Genomic DNA, 22,367 nt, shown 5'->3' with positions numbered 1-22,367 from the left:
AATCCCACCTTCCAGCTGCTGATTGACAGTTGATTGCCTATATACCACAGGGATGCTGCCAATCAGCATCTGTGGGCGGAGTTTTCTGCTTCTCATGGATATCCAGCACTACTGGGCTCATGCTCCACAATTCAGTGGAGTTCACACCAAAGACACAAGTGGAAAGAACAGAACTTGTCAATCATGTTCTATGCAACTCACCAGCCTGCGGATATCCCGTTCAGATTCCCGCTTTATCCGGGTAATTTCGTCCTGATGCGTCTGATACGCTATTCGCAGATCTGCCGCTTTTGTTTTATCCGCCTGCATGACATTGTTCAATGTTTCCTCCAGCTGTTTTTTGCCGGCTTTCATTTCTAGGATCTCCTGCTGTAATTTAATGCGTTCGCTATCAAACGATCTCTTGGCTTCCTCTCTGGCTTCATTCAATAAAGCAGTCTTTACTTTGTCCGCGGCCCCGTCCCGTAAAACATTAACCGTGGACTGTAAACGTTGGATTTCACTGTCTTTAATTTTGACCACACGGGCTACATCAAGTTCATGCTGGCGTATCAGTGCCTCCCTGACGGACTGAAGCTCCTTCATCTTCTCCTCGTGTAGCTTGGCTTTCAGATCAGACACGTATGCAGTATGTCGGTGCTGTTCCTGCTCCCTCTCCTGCTTGGCATCTTGGAGTTTTTCTCGAAGCTTTGTCACCTGGAAATACACATGAAATACGGAATATTTATCGAAGCATAACTTATGGTTATTTCAATGTTTTATAGTTGGGGATCCCACCTCTACAGTCCACACTTATTGGAAGAATGCTCATCTTGTGAGCCTCATTCTCCAAGCCAAGGAGGTTGATGGTGGCCATACTGTACAGAAGTAAGCCAAATACAGTGGTGCCTTGGATTACGAGCATAAATTGTTTGTACTTGTAATCCAAATCGCTCTTAAACCAAAGCAAATTTTCATATAAGAAATATAATTTTCATATAAAAATACAGACAATTTGTTCAACACCCCAAATATAAATGATTTTTTATTCTGGACAACATGTAAATCAAATATTTTGAAGCAGCTGAATAGGTCATATTGCAAGTTACTGTACAGTATAGCAATCCGCATTCGGTGTATAATATATAGTAACTGCATAAACCTGAAAACACAGCAGCAGTTTATACAGAATGGAGCTGCAGATCCCCATAATGCAGTAGTGTAGTACAACAGGCTAGAACAGGAGTCCTCAACTGGCGGACCACGGTCCGAACCCAGACCGCGGAGGCCAGCTGTCCGGCACCCTGGTCAGACCTCCTAACTGCCCCGGATCCATTCCGGGACAGTTAGGAGGTCACGCTCCCCACCGCACTGCCTCCTGCCCCATAGGCGTACTGTCCTTAGGTTGCAGTACGCCTGTGGGGCTGGGGGCAGTGTCGGTCCGGCCCCGGCTGATACGCGCTCTGTAGGGATGTCCCGGGTATTCCCCAGCAGAGCGGGCACCACTGACCTCAGTGTACGCCGTCGGCCTGCTCTACCGGAAGTGCAGGCCGACGGCGTACACTGAGGTCACTGGTGCGCGCTCTGCTATGGAATCCCCAGGACATCCCTACAGAGCGCATATCAGTCGGGGGCCGGACCGACTGGAGAAGAGAAGACAGGCGCAGTGGGGGAGCGAGGTGCTAGGCGAGTTGGGGTTTGTTTTTTGTTTTTTTGTCTGGGGGCCATCAATAAGGGTAGAGCGCACAGGGGGGCTATATACTACTGGGGGGAGCAACAGGGGGCTATATAATACAGGGGGAGCTCACAGGGGGCTATATACTACTGGGGGGGAGCTCACAGGGAGGGCTATATACTACCAGGGCAGTCACCCTCTTTGTACCTTATATTAAAGGGCTGGTGAGAGAGAAAAAAAAAAATGCCAGTTTTCCCACTAATAAGCAGCAATTCTGTATGTAAATAGTTGAAAGTTTGTGAAACGATGTTCAGCTCGGACCTTCACCTGACTATAGACCCCGGTAAGTGGACCTTCACTAAAAGTTGTTGAGTACCCCATGGCTAGAATATAGAAACAGGGCTGCTGTCAGAGGTCTGTGTGGTCACATGGCAGCTGGGGAAGGGGGTGTGTTCAGCATGGACCAATCAGGAAGTGAGAATCACAGAGCTGTGCAGGAGGATAAACGTTTCTATACAGCAGTGTGTATAGCAGAGTGTGACTGCAGGCACATTATAGCAGCAGTGTGTATAGACGAGTGTGACTGCAGGCACATTATAGCAGGAATGGAGATGATGGGAAACACAAGGGCTGACAGAGACTGCAGGGAGCATAAAGGAAGGGGCAGGGCAGAAGTGAGTCTTCCTGGGTCAGAGTACTGTGGTGTAGACCCAGCTATGCAGACCATGCCCCTCCCCCCCTCCCCCCTCCCACCCAGTACAGGGAGCTCTTACATCATGTCACAATTTTGAAAAACTGAGCTCTTCTTGTAAAACGCTCTCAATCCAAGTTACTCTTAACACCCAATTGAATATCCCTTACTTACAAAAGGTAGCATATCAAAGGCCAGAGATCACACCTGCAACATGCAATGCTCTGTGTAAGCAGCATTCTATAGGGATTCCATGGGGCATGTTTCCTGGAGGACTTGGTCCGTCTCTCTCCCCCCCCCCATCAATCCATAGTAAAACCATGTATGAAGTGGTGACAGCACAAGTAGTAGTAGTCATTTATGTGCTGATGCATAATTTGGGTGTGATGATTCTGGTTGATCCATACAACCATTGTCATGCTTGATAAAATTTATATGGAACAAAAATGTTATGTTAGGTAATAAATCACTTAAAAAAAAAAAAATGTGTACTTGGTGCTAGTACATGGTTCTACCTTATGCAATCTGTCACTTTGATGCCCTGTTCTAATTCGAGTCTGCTGTTCACAATTGTAAGAAAATAAGTAAAGAAAAAGAAAAATATATAGGAGGAGATCATGGGGGGGGGGCAGAACTTTGTACCCCTTCACGATCTCCATATCGGGCCCCAGCTTCTGTGTAATGAAAATAGCCGTGTGTACGGCACCTATGGAGCAGAGTGGCTCTTTCCGTCGCTCCATAGGAATAAACAGATTCACGGGTCATGTGCTGTAACCGCGGCTCTATTCATTATACAGAATCCAGGGACAGATACGAAAGATTGGTGGGGGGGTACAGAGGTTGTATGCCCCCGTGACCTCCTACTTTTCTCCTATGCTGTGCTTAGGGGACAAATAGATTTTTCCTGGAATACCCCTTTAATGTTTTTTGGGATAAGATATGTCGTATAATTTGATTTGATCTGTTAGTAGTAGTCATAGTTACATGCAATTGGATAAGTACTCTAGTCTGAAAGTACCTTAATAAACCAGAGAAGCTCCAGCTTACACAAGCACCAAGTCTCGTGTATCTGATGCTCTCCTGCATGCAGTATAAGCAACAATAAGAAGCCGCCTGGTAATGGAAACAGCCATTTAAAGGGAACCAATCAGTCCAATTGGGCTAATATGGTTCCCAGTGGGAGGAAATCCCCGCCCCTCTATTGCTGCTAATGGATCCACGTCATGGAGGGGTGGGGGTTTTCTCCTACTGGGGACAGGCCGGCCTGCCTCCAGTGCTTCACACCCTGACCGGTAACCATGAATAGAGCGGCGCTGTACGGTTAAATTAAAATTAAAAAAAAAAAAAAAGGACCTAGGCACCGGCGCCGTTCGATTGATGTGTATTTTAGAGCGTGTACCTGATGGTACATCTTCTTTAAGCCGACCCCAAATTCAAACTAATCTACTTCTACAGCTACCAATTAATACCACTAGATTTGCAATATATTCCTTTAGGGCGCCTTAACACGTACAGGTTCCACAGCAGAGTTGATGCAGTGTTCAGTTATTTTGTTACATTGATATCTGTGGCAATCAGATCAAATCTGCTGCAGATCCTGTACGTGTGAACGCACCCTCAAGGGGTTAATTCTCTTTCCAGAACTCCTGACTAAAAAAAAAAAAAAAAAAAAAGCCTGTAGCACATTGCTGCCTGTCTCCTTACTCCTACCATTTATTAAAAGGAAGGAAAAAGCCAGACACTCGCTTTCAACTTTTCCCAAATAACCCAAAGGAAAATGTACACTTATTATCTTCTTTTCCCCAAAACAGTTATCCAATTTCCTAAAGTCTCCTTCTGCCTACTTTAATAATTCACTGACAGAAAAATAACGATGCAAGTTTGTGCAAGCAATTACACTTATGTAACACCAATATACAAGGATGCTGTATTAAACTGTACCTTCTTGAAGTATCAAGCATTAACTTCTCCTACTTAAAAAGTTAGAGAAAATGAATCCCCCATGCATGTAATCTATGATTCATTCCTAGTTCCCACCCAAATTGTAATGCTTTATGGTTTGCCTTGCTGTATATTCTGAAGCAGTTCTCTCTCACAGCAGGAAATCCCAGCAATTCATCAGCTTTCTCTCTACACACCAGTGTACATGTTCAGGATTTAATATTTCGGTGTGGATTTTAAAATTCCTATTTTCTATTTTGATAGAAGATGGCCATTTATACAATGATGAATTTTCCAGAATGACATACAGGTCTGAAAATGGCAGCCAAACATAAGAGCCAGCCATGCCCTGCGGAGAGGGCACATTGTTCAGATCCTCATAGGCATGGAATACAATAGTATCATCATCATCAGTCTACTGTACCTTATGTTTTTCCTGCTGATATTCTATTTGGATTTGAGTGAGCTTTGTCCGCAGTTCCTCATTGGCAGTCTGAAACGCCTCCATTTCTACTTCACACTTGTCTCCTTTGGCTCGGTTTTTCTTTGACATGTTTCCGTCAATTGTGTCCACACCAGATACAACCAATTATTTCTATTCCGACTTATTTCTCTTTGGCATCGAAGAGGGGAGAAAAATATCAACTATTTTTTAATTCGCAAGTCTTGTGGGTGCGACTTTTAGCCATCCTCCTTCTCTCTGTTCAACTGCAAGAGAAGAGAAAAGAGACTTCCATTTATACACACAGGAGGGTTGTAATGACCATTACTGCTGCGTTTCCTAACAGCGACTATTTGCAGTGGATTAAATGCAATGTACTTACATTTTGTTTTTGAGCCGATTTTATATGCAATACATAAATATTTCCTCTTTCATGTATTGTTTATATTTATTATTATTGTGAATTATTCTGCACCATTAAATTGTAAGGCTTTTCTCCCTAGTCTAAAGTCTTTAAATATGCATCGGGAAAACAAAAAAGACAAAAAAAAAAAAACCCACACACCCTACCTTATGTAAATAGTTTAACCCCTCAATTTTATCACATCTATCATATGCTTAAAGAAGCAGTTCACAAAAAAGTTATTGGCCCCTCTGGTAGGCGCTGGCACCTTTACTCACCACAGCTGATAGGTGTCCCACAGCGCTGCTTCGTTCCGGTTCCCCTGCGCCGTTCAAATACGGCGCACGCTCACTTTAGCCTGTGCAGTCACTCCTCTTCTCTGTCCTGTGATTGAACGCCGGAAGTCATGCGCTTCCATAGAAAATGCATTGAAGCGCGTGAGTTCTGGCGTATAATCACAGGACAGAGAAGACATCACAGCAGAGGCGGACGCGCACGTGCTCCAGACTTGAACGGCGCAGCGGGACCGGAACGAAGCCTCTCCACGGGACACCGATCAGCTGCGGCAAGTACCAGCACCTACCAGTGGGGCCAATAATAATTTTTTGTGAACTGCTTCTTTAAATTTGTGGCGTATCTACCATAAATGCAGACCACGCAACTACTATGGGGCCCAGGAAAACGTTGTCTTCCTTCATGGTATGCCACTGACAGCAGAACGACCCCCCACCCAGGGGCCAGGAGAGGGAAATGCCACTGTACTGTTCAGCCCACTTACTGTAATGCAGGGTGAGCGGGCTGATCATCAGAAGAGGAACAGAGAAGCAGCACCTGCCAACATCTTGTGCACAGAGGAGAGTGCTGAAAGACCTGACCACATGATCTGCAGGTCTTCAATAGACATCAACAGACTGGTGTGGCAATCGGCCCTCCCCTATGTGATATGTGGCTCCATTAATGGTGATAGAGCCACGTCACAGAGGGCAGGGGGTTGTCACATTGGGGGCGGACGCCAGGTAATAGACCAGTGCTGTGCGCAGGAACCAGGCTGCTGTTCAAAAAAAAACAAAACAAACAAACGACACCAACATCCCCGTGCCAGTCTATTGATGTAAAAATCTTAAAGCGATGTACCTAGTGGAAAAATACCTAAGCTGGAAAATACCTTTAAAGTCAAAGTGTCTGGGTTATATTTTATTCCCCCTACTCGATGTGTAAAAGGGCAGACTATGTTTTTATAATAACTGCATTGGCTATTTCTTACAGCTGGTTTTGAAAATGTTAAAATGTAAAGAAGCACTATTTTTTTCCCTATATAATGCAAGCTCACCACCATTACTACTACAGTGCCATCTGTTTCATTCAAGCTCAGCTGCATCTATAAGTTTCATTACTGTAGCTGGATCATGCGATCACCACTCAAAAAATAAAGTTATAGGTTTCTGTGCCTCAGGAAGTGTTCTGGCATGGGTGAGCTAACTTCCTGTGAACAGGATCACAGTTGCCTGTCAGATCCCTTCTAAAGACATCCTTAATACACATGTCCTAGCATATGGATATCAGAGGAATCAGAGCTGCAACCACTCAAACTTGAGCTGCCTACGTTACATAGATTTCGGCTTACAGTCAAACAGGAATAAGGATAGGAGGGGGAGCAAGGAGGCATTTCAGGAGCTTGGGAAAGTCACTTGACACTTAAACAGGAAAACAAAAATTTCTCTTCATTCTGGAAGCACAGACCACAGATGAAGTGTACCACATAAGGCCTTGTTAACACGATTTCCAACGGCCGTTATTTAACATACTTTTATGAATGTCATCGCAATGAGCATAAATTATTGATAGAAATGCTGAACAGATCTAATATTAGGTGATTAGGATTCTTGCCCCCCCCCCCCCCCCCCCCAGCTGCTGATTAAAAGTTGACTACCTATACACAGCATGGATAGATAACTGCCAATCAGCAGCTGGTGGGTGGAGTTTTCTGCTTCTTATGAATATTGAGGACTACTGAGCTCATGCACATAATTGAGAGGACTACTTATTGTCCATGTTATTCAGGAGGATAACTCCAAATTAGCTGCACAGAACAATATAAGTGATACATCATTCTGTTCAGCTTCTCCATCATTACTTTATGCTACCTTAGAAAGGACACCATAGACCTGCCAAGAAACTCTCTTTAAGTTCAGGTTGAATGATGGCCGGACATTAATTCATTCTAGTTTCCATAGACTTCAGTAGAAATCATGGAAGTCTGAAAATAACAGCTGTTATTTTGAGTATTAAATAACGGCCATTTTTTTTTTTTTCCTTTTTTTAATATAAAATAACAGTACGTGATCATGGCCTAACAGTGTCAGCAGTTTGAGACCTAAATATTTTTTTTTTTTTTTTTTTTTTAATTCTACATTTTTATTAATTTTTTTAAATAAAAACCTACATTATAGTAATATACAAACTTGCAACCTAAGCACCGTTGGGTGTAAAACACAGGTTGCCGCAAACAACGAAGTGGCATGAGAGCACATGTGGTATAGCAGTAATAAGACAATCGTACAATAAAGACCAAAGGCAACTAAAGCCATGTTAAAGGAGAAGTCCGGCGAAAATTTTTATTAAAGTATTGTATTGCCCCCCCAAGAGTTATACAAATCACCAATATCCACTTATTACGGGAAATGCACATAAAGTGTTTTTTTCCCTGCACTTACTACTGCATCAAGGCTTCACTTCCTGGATAAAATGGTGATGTCATGACCAGACTCCCGGAGCTGTGTGGGCTGTGGCTGCTGGAGAGAATGATGACAGAGGGACACTGAGGGACACAGGGCACTGGAGGGACACTGAGCATCCCCCTGCCATCATCCTCTCCAGCAGCCACAGCCCGCACAGCTCTGGGAGTCGGGGCGTGACATCACCATGTTATCCAGGAAGTGACATCACCATGTTATCCAGGAAGTGAAGCCTTGATGCAGTAGTAAGTGCAGGGAAAAAAGCACTTCATAACCATTTCCCATAATAAGTGTATATATTGGTGACTTGTATAACTTTTGAGGGGCAATATAATACTTTAATAAAAAATTTCACCAGACTTGTCCTTTAAGTAAGGCACCAATCCACAAGTTGAGACCTAAATAATTTCTGGTGCAGCTTCCTTTTAAAGTGAATCTGTCAGCTGCAAAGCGTTTTCGCCATAGAGCAAGCTACTGTTACTGATAAGGAAGCAGCAAGAAGCCTCAAAATATGAATGGTTGACTATGTAATACATGACCATGTCAAGTCGCTCTTTGGCTCTTCTGCCTAACAGAATCCTCAGCAGGGGAATCCCATATAAAAATTATACTCCATAATCCATCAGCAGACTACAGACTGCCATTTAGCACAGTCTCCTGATGGGTTGGTAGCTGCAGGGACTAATTCTGCAATTCTGCTTGTTATAACCTAATAATATTAAGGGACTTAAAAAGCGATAGAGAATTGTACTATAAAGTACAATGGTGTTTTGATGACAGCAATTAAAAACCTCCCTGACTGTAATTGATGCCATTGTTACGACACTCCCTGTGGCTTCTCTGTTGTAGAGTCATTTCCAGTACAAATAACATGCCGTGCACTGGGTTTAATAGCATATAAGCGTAGAGTAAATGTATTCGGCAGTTCTTCTGTGTTATACATCACTGACAAAGCAGATAATATACATCTGGACATTATAATGTTTTCTGGGCAAAGCAAAAGTGCCCATGTAAATCCCATTACAGTAAACCAAACTGCTTCTATATTGCATAACAGCTGGAGCATACATATCCAGCCCCAGAGTAAACTGGTTGACCACTCACCAGATGTCAATCTCAAAAGGAGGTAGCATATTATAAAAACTTTTGGTACAACTTGTTTAGTAATTCAAATCCCTGCTCATTCTGGGCTTAGGAGTCCAGTGGGTGGTCCTAAGCAGTGAGTCACAGCCTGTCCTGCATTAGCATGCCTAAGAGCATAGCTGTCACTCACTGGTGAGGACTGCCTAGCGGACGTTTTATTGAATGACATTATACTGGAAACTTATCGATAAGTATATATTTATCTGCACATGCTGCCTGGACTACATTTTCAATGTGAGTAGTTCACTTTAAGACAAATGTCCACTATGTTTTTAAAATCATGTGGATAAACCTTACAATATATATCAGTATAGAGACGTTAGGTCTTTCATAAAATTTATACTACACAGCAACTTTTGCCATCTGTGGCTATGGGACCTGTGTTGCAGCCAGCTGAAGCCAGCATGTTTCCCTAGCTTATAAAAAAACAAATGTAATTCTGTGGCACTCAGTGGCCACTAGGGAGAACTGCCTGCACATGGAACTTTACCACTTCCTTTTGCTCATTACATTACTCACCTTGGAGCACAGTCTCGTGCTCTCTCATCGTCCCAAGAATTACGTTCTGTACGAGCAAGGGAAGTGATAAAAAATTACATTTGTGGAAGATAGAAGGAAAAAAAAAAAAAGAAAGGAGGTGGGGGACCCATGGACACCTGGTCATTATGTGTATCCGTCTCTCTCCAGGTAGGTGACGTAGATAGGAGATTGTATCGGTATACACTGCCCGTCAAGCAGAACCCTAGGATTAGCTATGTTCTTCACACTATTATGTGCTTTGCTGATGAAAAGATGTTTACATAGAAAACCTGAGAACACCAGGGCAGAAACAGGGATAAACATCCTTCCGTCATAATAGGACAAAAATTGTAATATTAAAATGAGTAATAAAACAGACAACCCTTTCAAGTAGTCACTCAAGTAGCCCTATGCATTCTAGTTACAGCGCTATACATGGAGGCCAGGGGTTACTATGGGAGCATGAGTGGACTAATCCATACAATCTAATAAAGGGTTTGGCCACTTTATAGTAGAATTGTTCAGTATTAGTGCACTCACAGCACTTACTGACTGCAGCTCCCTGTGTGCCTTAGAGCCAATATCAGACTCCCCTCCTCCAGGCTGTGCTGCCCTGCCGACATAAGATGGCCGACATAGAGGAGCATGTGACCATTCCCCTCCCCAGAGCCTGTATAGGCCTAGGGAGGACACAGGGGGCGGGGCATGGTCACTTGCTCCTCCATGCTCAGCCATCTTATGAAGAGACTCACCACAGAACAGGGCAGCACAGCCTGTAGGAGGAGAGTCTGATTTTAGCTTTATGAGGTACACAGGGAGCTGCTGTCCATAAGGGACTATACGGTTACTATAAAGTGGCCAACCCCTCTAAGCATACCTACCTGGCCCATAGATTGTGCAGAAACCATTTTGGAGGCAGTTATGTCAAATACAGTGCACCCTGGTAAATAAAGCAAATGTTTACCCCTTATGGAGCATTTATGCTACAATGCACTATATATACTGGGGACTACTAGATGATGAAATAAAATCAAAACACGAAAACCATAAGAGGCGGTGTGACCATTTTACAAGCTGGAATTAGAAACTTCCAGATATAGAATAGGATTTCCATAGTTACCTTATACATCAGAAGCGGAGCTCATCCTACCTTAGTGTGCTCATGTCAGTTTTATCTTCACATGCTGCCTGCTCTGTGCACTTCCTATACAGCTCACCACCGTATTTCCTCTCTACTATTAGCATCTACCTCCATGCCTCAAGCACACACAGCCGTATGACGTTGCTACATGCCAGGCAATGTGAAAGTTATCTCAGCTGATGGTTTAGTGCCGGGGATGGGGAACCTGTGGCCCCTCAGCTGTTGCAAAATACCAATACATCTCTTACTAACTACTAGAAAAGGGGTAACTCATAGTTTCAAAGGTAAATGTACTCCAAATGAGTAGAATGCCCCTGCAACCCAGGTCCTAGCAGTTGCTAACTAACCTTCTCTGGGGTTAGTGGTCTGTAATGGAAATTTCAAGAAGCTGCTGATAAATCCACTGTTTAAAAAAGGGAAGGGGTACTCCGTAAAAAAAAAACAAAAAAAAAAACAAAACAAACCAGTGTTTTTTTATTTTATGTTGTACAGATTTCTAAATAATTTCTATTAGAACATCTCAGGTCTTCCAGTACTTAGCTGCTGTATGTCGTACAGGGAGTGGCTACACCATTAAAGAGCGTCCAGAACAGTAGCAACCCCCAAACCCCCTCCCCCAACAAACCTCTCCTGCTCTGGACAGTTCCTGTTACACACAGAGATAGTAGCAGAGAGCACAGTGTAAGGCTATGCTCACACGTCGTAAGAGACTGGAATGGCCGGTCTCAGAAATGATCATGCCGGCCGTACTGCAGTACCAGTCGGATGATCTTTACCGCCGCTAAATTCGGATGCAGGCGCATCAGTGCGTGCCCGCATCAGAATTCCCCACTGCACACAATGGAGCGTGCGCCCGGAGCCGCACGCTTCATTGTGTGAACTGACAGGGTTTTCTGCAGCTGTTGTGTGAACATAGCCTAAAACTGGAAAGAATATACCACGTCCTGCAGGACATACAGTAGCTAAAAAGTACTGGAGAACTTTAGATTTTTAAATAGACACAATTTACAAATCTGTATGCCTTTAACACCAACTGATTTCCGGAGTACCCCTTTAAGAGCCAAAAGTAGATCCTTCAGGTGCCTAAATGACTGGCGTTTCTTGTTTCTTACACCTGTCGCAAAAAGCTTCTTACTCTAGGTTGAGTTGTGATGAAGGTATTCTAGAGTTTCACCACAAGATGTCAGTATTTTATATGTATGCTCGTATGTGTTGCACAGATAAAGCTAACTAAGGGTATTGTTTTATATGTACCATGTGATTTTGTTGACCTATGGGAGATGCTCTTTCTAGCCCATTACTCTTTTTCCTTGCACACATTCCTTTCCACCACTCACAAGGTCCCTTACTTAGTCCCTGTAGGAAGTTACTTGTTGGGAGGAGGTGTAGTCAGTTCTACCCAGATTCTCATGGGAGCAGGATGCCCCTGCCGTAGCCAAGCCAGGGCCTGGCTCTGCCAGGACTCTTGTCCGGGACAGTTGAGTGGGTTACCGAGTCTAGCTGGTAAACACATGTATATGCAGAAGCAACCAGAGACACTCCGTTTCTCCAGTCTATCTACTATATCTATTATGCAGTGCTAGACACTCCAAAGGGAAAAAGAGTCGGGGGGGGGGATCATCCTCGCCCACACCGTGAACCAGTCTAAAAGGTGCAGGGCAGTATCCTAATACACAAAAGGAACTAGCCTGGATAGAAAAAAGCTACCAGAAGGTCTACGTATTCTATCTCGCAGCGCAGGTAACTGGGAAACCTCGGACACTTAGCTTTACCCAGATAATCAAGGCTGAGGCTTGTATCACCCTATTAGGATGGGAAGCTCAACACTGTAGGGCAGAAGTTGGTCAGACTATAGTCTATACACGGGTACAAGTAAACTTCTCACTCAAGTCTCTCTTCAAGTTCCGGCAGAGCGCACAATACTACATTGGGTTAGGACTCCCTTGACAAACTCCTCTCCTCTGCTCTACTTTGTTTCTAACTCTTCAAGCACCGCTACAACTACCTCTACTATCTTCTACTCCAAGCATCTCCGCAGCACAACTAAGTTTAAGCACTGAAGTCTGTACAAAGATTTATGTACTAGCTGCCAAAGTGTTTTGTATAATTAAGAGACTATCCAGTAAAGCTGTTCTATTTTTTTCATCATCGGGACTCAGTCATCCTTTCCTCCGCACCAGCACTTATACACACACCTTGGGTCACTTTTCCCCTTTCTGTGGGTGGTGGTACTAATAGTCTGGGTGAGTCAATTGCCACTCTGGACTACCGTGACAAGAGCCCAAGGGACCCATTACAACCCGGCAGGTCACAGACCATTTCTGGGGAATACAGCCAGCCTCTATACAAAGCAGGTACCAACATCACACCTGTGTGCTGGACTAGCACTGGCGTCACGACACATATCTTTGGCTGAGCTGTCACAACCACTTGTCATATCATCATCATCATCACGGTGGTACAATACCACACATGATTGCATGGTATCTGCACAAGCTGAGCATTTTCCTTGGCTTTGAGGGCAGGGATTACTATGACTAAGAACCACATGTTGCAAACACGTAGGCTTGGTGACCTTTACTCGCCTGTGGATTGTATTACCTTTGAGGCATACCAACTAAAGCTGTAGGTTTTAAGAAAATTGTTTCTGGACTGTCAGTCTCGATATGATAACCCTTTAAGGCTGGTCAAAGCCAGGGACAAGCTGTGACCCTTAAATATATCATAAAGTCACTTAGCTGCCATTTATGTGTGTCAGTCTGTAATCCTGGGGAGATGTTATGATTGTATCACAATGGAGCTGGGTAATTCATCAGGTAGGAGATTACAGAGAATACGTGACGGGGAACCTGATTACCATCACAATTGAATATACAAGCGGCCCCGATTTACTATGGCAAATGAATACGCATAAACCAAACACATCGTAGATGACTTGCACCACACTTTTTTAGATACTTTTCCACTAGGTCTGACTAATTGTGTGTTTACAGACAGATCTTTGAAGCCAAAACTAGGAACAGACTATAATCAGGGAACAGTTCATAAAGAAAATACTGAGATCTATCCTTTTTTCAAATCCATTCCTGGCTTTGGCTTAAAAAATCTGTCAGAAGTCTGTGTAAACGAACCCTAAGGGATATGATTTCAATAAAATCTCAATCTTTCCTTTATGACCTGTTCTCTGTTTATAGTCTGTTCCTGATGGCAAAATAAATCTGCCAGATAACCTGTCTGTGTAACCACACCATTAGGCACAGGTGTCCAATGTGTGACTCTCCAGCTGTTGAAGAACTACAAATCCTGTATAACCTAAGCTTTGGATGTCCAGGCATAATGGGAATTGTAAATTTGCAACAGCTAAAGCACCAAAGGTTTATCATCACTGGTCTAAGGCCTGAACCTGCCAAGCAAATGAGCGCCAATCTTTTAGCTAAGCACTCATTTACAGAGCATTTAAATGGATTAAAATAGGTACTCCAGACCTTTACTTTTTTGTTCTTAATATATAAGTGGTGTCCTACCACGTGTATTGCTGTTGTATACACCCTTCGTAAAAGCCTGTACTTATGTGGTGATGAAAGTAGTGATAACGTTTCACCACTAGATGTCGCTGTGTTGATGTGTGTGTTCAGGGGCTGCACGGCTGAAGTGTGTAAAGGGTTATTGTTTATCTGTGGGTCACATGGATCTTCGAACCTAAAAGGAATCTCTTCTTCTCTATCACCTCTCTCTCTTTACTTCTTCTGTTTGCATTCTTCACCCACTCACAGCGCACTTTAGATGCCCTGGAGGAAGTGTATGGGTCTTTCGTGTTGGACATTGTAGAGGAAGGACACAAGCTAGATAGCTCTCTATGGTTCTCCTCTTTGTGCCCAGGCCCTCTGCCAGGTCCCCGTACCCTCAAAGTCCAGTCTTAGCTAGAACCCCGTAACGGTAGGAAGCAAGACAGTACGCAGCTTACAGTTTCTCTTTAGTTAACGCTACACAACACTGTGCAGTGTTAAACCCCTTTCAAGAGACGACAAGTCAGAGACAACCTCAACCCACGCCATAGACTAGGAGAGTTACAGAGCAGGACAGTATCCACAAAAGCCACAGAAGCTAGGAACTGATCCAAATAGAGCAAAGCTGCAGTAAGCCTAGGAACTCTATCGCAGCGTGGTTGTCAGCAGGGAACCCTCAGCATTCCGCTCATCCCAGGTAACAAGGTCTGGGGCCTGTGTCACCCTCTAGGACGGTTCAGCCAAATCTAGTGGGCATAAGCTGGTGTGAAGACTATCAGGTCAATACAAGGGCACAGGTGCTCTCTTATTCTCCTAAGTATTCTTCTACCTCATCCTCCAACATCCCGGCAGAGCACAGTACTACTTGGGTTGAGACTTTCGCGACATCCTCCTCTCTGCTAATCTGCTTCTATGTATCACTCAACATGCTACTCAGTAAGCACAACTGTATTCAACACTGCATTCCTGTCGCAGATTCAGTTGCTGTATTGCCAAGTGTTATCAAGTGTATTATCCAGTGCTTTCTCAAGAGAAACGTCATAATTGTGTATCCTGCTGCAAGCACGTACTCTTCAGTAAAAACAGCCTTATTTATGATAGAGACTCTGTGATCCTTCGTCTTATACTGACACAGTCTACACCACAACCTTGGGACACTTCCCCTTTCTGTGGGTGGCAGATCCGATAGTCCGGTAGGGTCACTACACCGCTCTGGCCATCTGTGATTACACTAACCCAAGGGACCCTGTAGAAGCCTGGCAGGACACTGACCACAGGGGGAAAAGGTACAACCGGCCTTGAAAAATAAAAGCAGGTGTGCCCTCAGACCTGTGTGGCCAACTGGGACCGGCGTCACAAAATAACACCTCAAGGTCCGACTATCTCTGCCAACCACTACCGGAGTGGAGTCACACCTCACCATCCTCCGACATAATATCTTCACCGGGGGCATACACCACATATATTGCTGCACTGATATGGAAAATAAAGAGCATATTCTTACCTCATCAAGATTCCCTACCGGTACTCTTTACGATAAACGCACTTTGTTTATCTATTCACATAGATATAACATTGCAACAAGTGGCACCAGCTTACTACCTCAGCTCTGCTTTACCTGCACATTGCCATATCCTTGCTTGTGTTGTGACAGCAGTCATTCACTGTCCTCATAGGTGTGTGTGGTTTCCATATGTGGACACTTGCACGGCTCGATGCTTGCCCTACTTTGCACACAAACCTTTTTTTCCTGGAACAAGTGCTCTTACGATGAATTATTTATGCTCCCCCACCACCAGCGTAATTAAGAATGCAAAAGACAAGCCGGGCAATGAAGGCGGCCGGCATCCAAGCCGCTAGCTGCTTCGCTGTGACTGAAGCAATCAATCTGTGCAATTCCAGTAAGAGACAAGACGACATTTTACTTACTCACATCTGAGGACATGACACTATGTATATAGGAGCCGCCCTATGAAGAAAGGGGCATTTACGTCTTGGTCTGAGCTCACACCCCATTCAGACAGTACGTCATCAGTATTCAGTGTAAAATGATGCAATATCACTGTGGACGCATGTTATTAAATGTAACAAACTAAAAGTGGTGACTAGTACATCATTTCCCAAATATGTACGGTTTATACATTGTATTCTATTACAACACAAAATACAGTAAGCTCCCTCTAGCGGTGGCCACAAACAGCCATAAAGTTTTACTTTACTTATATTTACTATTCAAATGCCTGAAAAGATATTTTTTTTTGTTTTTTTATAGTTAAAGGGGTACTCCGGGCTGGGGTTATTTTTAGGGTATGGACAGGGAAGGGGTGGAAATAGAGGCCACTGGTAACTTACCTTCCTGGTTTCAACGCTCGGTCCCGGATTAAGCCGATCCGTACTCCCATCCTGGTCTGAGCTGCGGCTTGAGACGTGATGACTCAAGACAGCTCATGCATTCAGCGGTCGAAGCGGAGTCCCGCCTCGGCTCATCATCCTTGACAGCCAAAAACAAAGCTTTAGCTGTCTAGCCATGATGGGAATTGTAGTTTTGCAACAGCTGAAAAGCCAAAGGTTCCCGATCCCTGCTGTATACCTAAAGAGTAGAGATGAGCGAACCTGGAGCATGCTCGAGTCCATGCGAACCCAAACTTTCAGCATTTGATTGGCGGAGGGCTGCTGAAGTTGGATAAAGCCCTAAGGCTATGTGGAAAACATGGATATACATGTTTTCCAGACAATCTTAGGGCTTTATCCAAGTTCAGCAGCCCCCTGCTAATCAAATGCCGAAAGTTCGGGTTCGGATGGACTCGAACCCAGTTTGCTCATCTCTACTAAAGATCATAACAGTCTGCCGGAAAGCCGGATAACAACCCCCATGGAAGCTTTTAAAGAGAATATCATAACCTCAGCAAAGTAAGCATCCTGGAAAGTGAACAGTAACCTTCTCTTTAATACATGTTCTATGGGGATATCAGCCCTAGAACTGCAGCTACTGTTCACTTGGAAGGCTTCTCCCCAGGAGGAAACAAGGATCAAGGAAGGCAAAATTAATTTTCTTGTCCCATTTCAGGCCTCCAGTGACACTTGCCAAAACAGACAGCACGAAGCCAACAGAGTGCTGACCTAAATGGAACGGCATTGCCAACCAGCATGTGTGAAATGAGCACTAAATCCATCTGCAACTCAATTGGGCAATAAAACAAAGCAAAATGTTTACAGGCTTGGAGATAATGAAAGCATTTATCTCTCCCTGAGATTGTTAGAATCATGTAGGGGGAACATTTGTTGTGGGGACAGAACTGCTCTGGAACCAACACCTAATAAAAAAGCTCCATGAGAACCAACAGCGAATATTGTTTGTAGAGAAAGTTAATAAATTAGGTGCTCATTACCTATTCTAGGTTGGTGATAGAAAGTTAAGAGTACATTTTGAATGTGTATTTATGGAATGGTTTTTTTTGCACCAGAGTAGCCAAGGCTTCCATACTTTGCATTGTAAGGGCCAGTTCACACAGTAAAATCGCCGGAATCCCACCTGCTTGAATGGGACGGCTAACGCACCTCCGCTTCTGCCGCTCAAAGAATTGACATGCCACTTTGAGCGGAGAGCTGCAGAGGCACGCGAGCCATCTCACTGAAATAGATGGCAGGCGGGATCCTCCACCGATTTTACGCTGTATGAACTTTGTGTCCCCTAAATGGGGAAATCATCAAAAATTTGTGCAACATCAACAGGCTGCGGATCTGACAAATCGGCTGTATGCTCTGTAATTCACGCTAATGTTCACAGAACAGAACCGGCAAAGAATTTCAAGAGGTATCTACTTGAACTTCCACCTGTCTCATTGATTCAATGTGATTTCTCAAGTGCAATCCGCACTCCTGAAATTCCGATTACGTAGCATGAACATACCTAAGGCCAGGTTCACGCGTCCATATCCAGAACTGGGGACCCATTTATTTGTTTGGCCCTGTTCAAATCCATAGGTCTATGCCAACCACCATTTACCCATAAATGGCTATGTACAACTGCGGACAGCTACGGTTGCACATGCGTAGTGCAATCCATACAATCTATAGCTGCAGGCCTGCAGCTACGGACAACCCTACGGATGTGTGAACGAGGTAAAGCTTATCACCACAAAGACAAGGTTTAAAAATTCATGAGTCCTGGAATCCAGAGTCATTAAACGAGAAATATGATCGTATGACAGCCTGAGAATAGGCCATCAATCGCTGACTGTCAGGAGTGCTGGGTGTCAGAACCTGGCCAGTCAGCTGTATTATACAGTAAATGGGGCTGGCTGGCTCCGTACACAGTGTAGTGGTGGGATTACATTAATGCAACTCAACTGTTCAAATGAATGGGAACTGAGTTGCAGTAACCAGGCCCAGCCAACACCTATTCCGAACGTACTAAAATGTTTTTAAAAACACCAAAATGTCCAATCTCTGCCCATTCCTGTGCTTCACTCCATTCCCAGACAAGGCTGGAGAAAATCATCATGATGTCAAACTGGGGAAGCAAAAACCTACAGTAAGCTTTTAGTCTGAGGTCTGTAAAACAGGAGGAATGGCCTGGTCTGGGGTCTGTATTATTTGTTATTCATATGCTGGGAATGTAAATGGGACAGGACATTGGGAAACATTTTGTCCAGTACGCTACGAATACTTCTTTTTGTTCCCAACTTCACAATATCCTTGGATGTCCCTTCTTAAAAGTTGGCAAGTACGGCTATACCAGATACAGCCCATGAAGTGGCAAAGTTACAGGCTTTCACAGACTTTTCCTTTTAACCCCAAATAACCGATTTAATTAAGTTATGAAGCATCAAAAGCAGCAGGAATAAAGCCAAAAACACACAGCGAGCAGTGTACGTGTGTGAATGTACCCTGAATGTTCTGGTCCCTTTGCATAGGTGGCTTATCCTCCGTACAGGTTATTCATGTCTGATCAGTGGGGTGGCAGCAACCAGCACCCCTATATGCATATCAGCTCTTTGGTGAACTTGCAGCCCACATACATACACATATATACAGTATATACATACATAACATATTTACAGTAGTTCTTATGAGACCAACACTTGTACCAGGTCCAATTGATACTGGATTATTATTATTATTATTATTATTATTATTATTATGAAAAAATATCTAAAATGTTCCAACCCTTATAAATACTGTGGTGCCTTGGATTCCAAGCATAATTCGTTCTGGGACTGTGCTTGTAATACAAATCCACTCAAACCAAAGCACATTTTTCCATAAGAAATCATAGAAATGCAGGCAATTGGTTTCACACCCCAAAAATTATTTTTTTTATTCTGAACAACATGTAGAACAGATGAAACAATGAGAAACTGCTGAATATGTGATATTTTAAGTTACTGTACAGTATAGCAATCAGCATGTGGTGTATAATGTATAGTAAGTGTATAAACCTGAAAAAATAGCAGCAGTTTGTAGATACAGGATAGAACTGCAGATCCCCATAATGTAGTAGTGTAGTACAACAGGCTAATAGAGAGCAGGGCTGCTGTCAGAGGTCTGTGTGGTCACATGACAGCAATGGGGAAGTGGTGTGTGCTCAGCATGGACCAATCAGAAAATGAGAATCACATAGCTGTGCAGGACAGTGACAGAAACCTCAGTATACAGCAGTGTGAGTGGCTGAGTGTAAGTGCAGGCACATTATAGCAGTGTATATAGCTGAGTGGAAGTGCAGGCACATTATAGCAGGAATGGAGAGGATGGGGAACACAAGGGCTGACAGAGACTGCAGGGAATATGAAGGAATGAGCAGGACATATGACGAAAGCCCCAGCCTGAAGTGGATCTGCTATGATTTGGAAGGTGAGGGAGACTTCCTAGGTCAGAGTACAGTGCTGTAGACCCCGCTATGCAGACCATGCCCCTCCCCCACTTCCACCAAATAAAGGAAGCTCTTAAACCAAAGCAATGCTCTTAAACCAAGTTACATTTTTAAAAAACAGTGAGCAAAACACTCTTAATCCAAGTTACTCTTAAACAAAGGTACCACTGTAATACACTTTATAGCAGAAATGGGTGGTGACACAAAGACGGGAAATTTTAGGATTAATAGACCTTCCACTTTTTTGGCTCCTCAGCTTAGTCCAGTCCTGTCCTAACATATGACAGACTTTTTCATAGGGCTCATGGTTGGTTCTCCTTCTCTTTGTCAGAGGCCCTTCTGCTTGTTACACCTGGCGGACTGACTTGTAAGACTTCTATTGGTTATAGGAAGATGAAATTGTAGACAAGTCAATTAAACTATTACGTAGGTGCTGCCAAAGGCAATTATTGTGGAGGAATTATTACTGCTATTTTCTAATCTTAGTCCTTTCATCCTATAAATGGAGATTGGCAACGGATTAAAGGGGGAAAAGAAATTCTGTAATAAACAAGAAGATGCTAAACAATGTATATTAAAAATGGCTTTTATGTTCTTCTCAGAATAGTGACAGATGGAGGAGTGCTAAAAATACAATTACATTAAAGAGACTGTCAGTAGGTTTCTGCTGTCCTATCTAAGGGTGGCATAAACTAGTAACTGAGAAAGTGAACAGAATGATGGATCACTTACATTGTTCTGTGTAGCCGATTCAGAGATCTCCTCCTGAACAAGATGGACAATAAGTAGTCTTCTCTATTATACTGTACACATGAGCCCAGTAGTCCTGATATTCATAAGCAGAAAACTCCGCCCATCCACTGTTGATTGGCAGTTACCTATCCATGCTGTGTATAGGCAGTCAATTATTAATCAGAAGCTTGAGGGCAGGGGGTGTGGCAAAAATCCTATTCTCCTGCATATTAGGAAAACGGTTTAACAGACTGATGAAAGTAATACATCGTTCTGTTCAGCTTTTCTATCACTAGTTTATGCTGCCCTCATTTAAGGCACAAAAAACCTAGTGACAGATGTTTAAAAAAACAGTGACTATGGTGCCACCATAGAGTGTAACACTTCTGCAGAAGCATAAATCATTACTTAGGTACGTGCCACCACAGAATTACTGCTGCAGTCACTGGGTAACTCTCAGCAGTGTGTCCCTGTTCACACCAGGTAAAGGAGAAAAACATAAGGAAATGGAGAGAGAACCTCAAAGTGAAAGCATACTATGTTGATTTATTCGTGACAATATCTAAAATCTGTATTCATAAACCTCATGTCTAAAAAATAGGTATAGATATAAAATAGATACAGATATACAAACAATATAAAAAAAAATTGCATCCGATCTTATATAGGCAATAAGGAGATGTCCATGGCAATTTGCCAATAGCTAAAAGTCTATTATGTCCGTATATCTCACAGTGCCTCGCTAGGCCTGTGAGACATTCTTCTTTATGCTGCCTTATGGCTGGCAAACATGTACAGAATTATCTGCTGCCATTATGCACATATTTTGCATAATATTCAACTAATAGCAAAAACTTTGAAAGTTTGATACTCCTTACAAGTAAGAATAAAACATGACCACAATTAACCTGCCGTCTCTGTTGTCAATTTGTGATAAAATTTTAGTTCATTTTGCCAAATAAAGTTTCCGTGCTAAAGTCTCCCATCACCAGGTGGGCAGGGTCTGCGTCACCTGGTGTGAGAGTCTCACAGGAATGAAGACTAGCTAAACAGACACTACCATGCAGGATGTGATTTACCTTAGAAACAGTCTGTGTATACGGGTGCCTTTACACAGAGATTTCTCTGACAGATTTTTGAAGCCAAAGCCAGGAATGGATTTAAAAAGGAGAAATCTCAGTCTTTCCTTCATGGCCTGTTCCCGGTTTATAGTCTGTTCCTGGCTTTGGCTTCAAAAATCTGTCAAATAAATATCTCTGTATAAAGGCACCCTAAGGGTCCAATCAGACACAAAGCAATTTTTAACTATTAACAGTCGCAAACAAGAGCTACCTAAAATTGTTCACCATATTACACAGAATAGTCATTCATTGCGATTGTTATTAGAATTGTTGGCTCCATCTGATCCCAGCAGATGAAGGAACAATGTGGAATCATGGTGCGTTTACACGGAACGATTATCGTTCGAATTTTCGCAATAACGATCGCATTTGAGCGATAATCGGCTTGTGCAAACACAGCAAACGGTCAAGTGACGAGCGAGAAATCGTTCATTTTGATCTTTCAACAAGAAATCGTTAATCGTTCG

At 43.3% G+C, this 22,367-nt stretch overlaps 1 protein-coding gene across 12 annotated transcripts in view; it reads right to left on the bottom strand.

Annotated features, from left to right (window-relative positions):
• The window catches only part of JAKMIP1 (janus kinase and microtubule interacting protein 1), a 113,979-nt gene that overhangs the window by 79,077 nt on the left and 12,535 nt on the right, over window positions 1-22,367 (bottom strand). For 9 of the 12 annotated variants that reach the window (XM_069976423.1, XM_069976422.1, XM_069976426.1 and 6 more), the window contains exons 2-3: window positions 4,711-4,994; window positions 202-696 (exon numbers count right to left, since the gene is read on the bottom strand). In XM_069976423.1, the coding sequence (XP_069832524.1) occupies window positions 202-696; window positions 4,711-4,839 (624 nt within the window). In that variant the 5' untranslated portion in view covers window positions 4,840-4,994. Of the gene's footprint in view, window positions 1-201; window positions 697-4,710; window positions 4,995-10,068; window positions 10,144-20,779; window positions 20,935-22,367 lie in introns of those variants that run through there. The other 3 variants (XM_069976420.1, XM_069976421.1, XM_069976424.1) reach the window with 3 other exon arrangements.

This window comes from Dendropsophus ebraccatus, chromosome 7 (genome assembly GCF_027789765.1).
Source record: "Dendropsophus ebraccatus isolate aDenEbr1 chromosome 7, aDenEbr1.pat, whole genome shotgun sequence".
Taxonomy (NCBI): domain Eukaryota; kingdom Metazoa; phylum Chordata; class Amphibia; order Anura; family Hylidae; genus Dendropsophus; species Dendropsophus ebraccatus.
The sequence above is the reverse complement of the archived record's forward strand: the minus strand, read 5'-3'. Positions and strand labels throughout refer to the sequence as shown.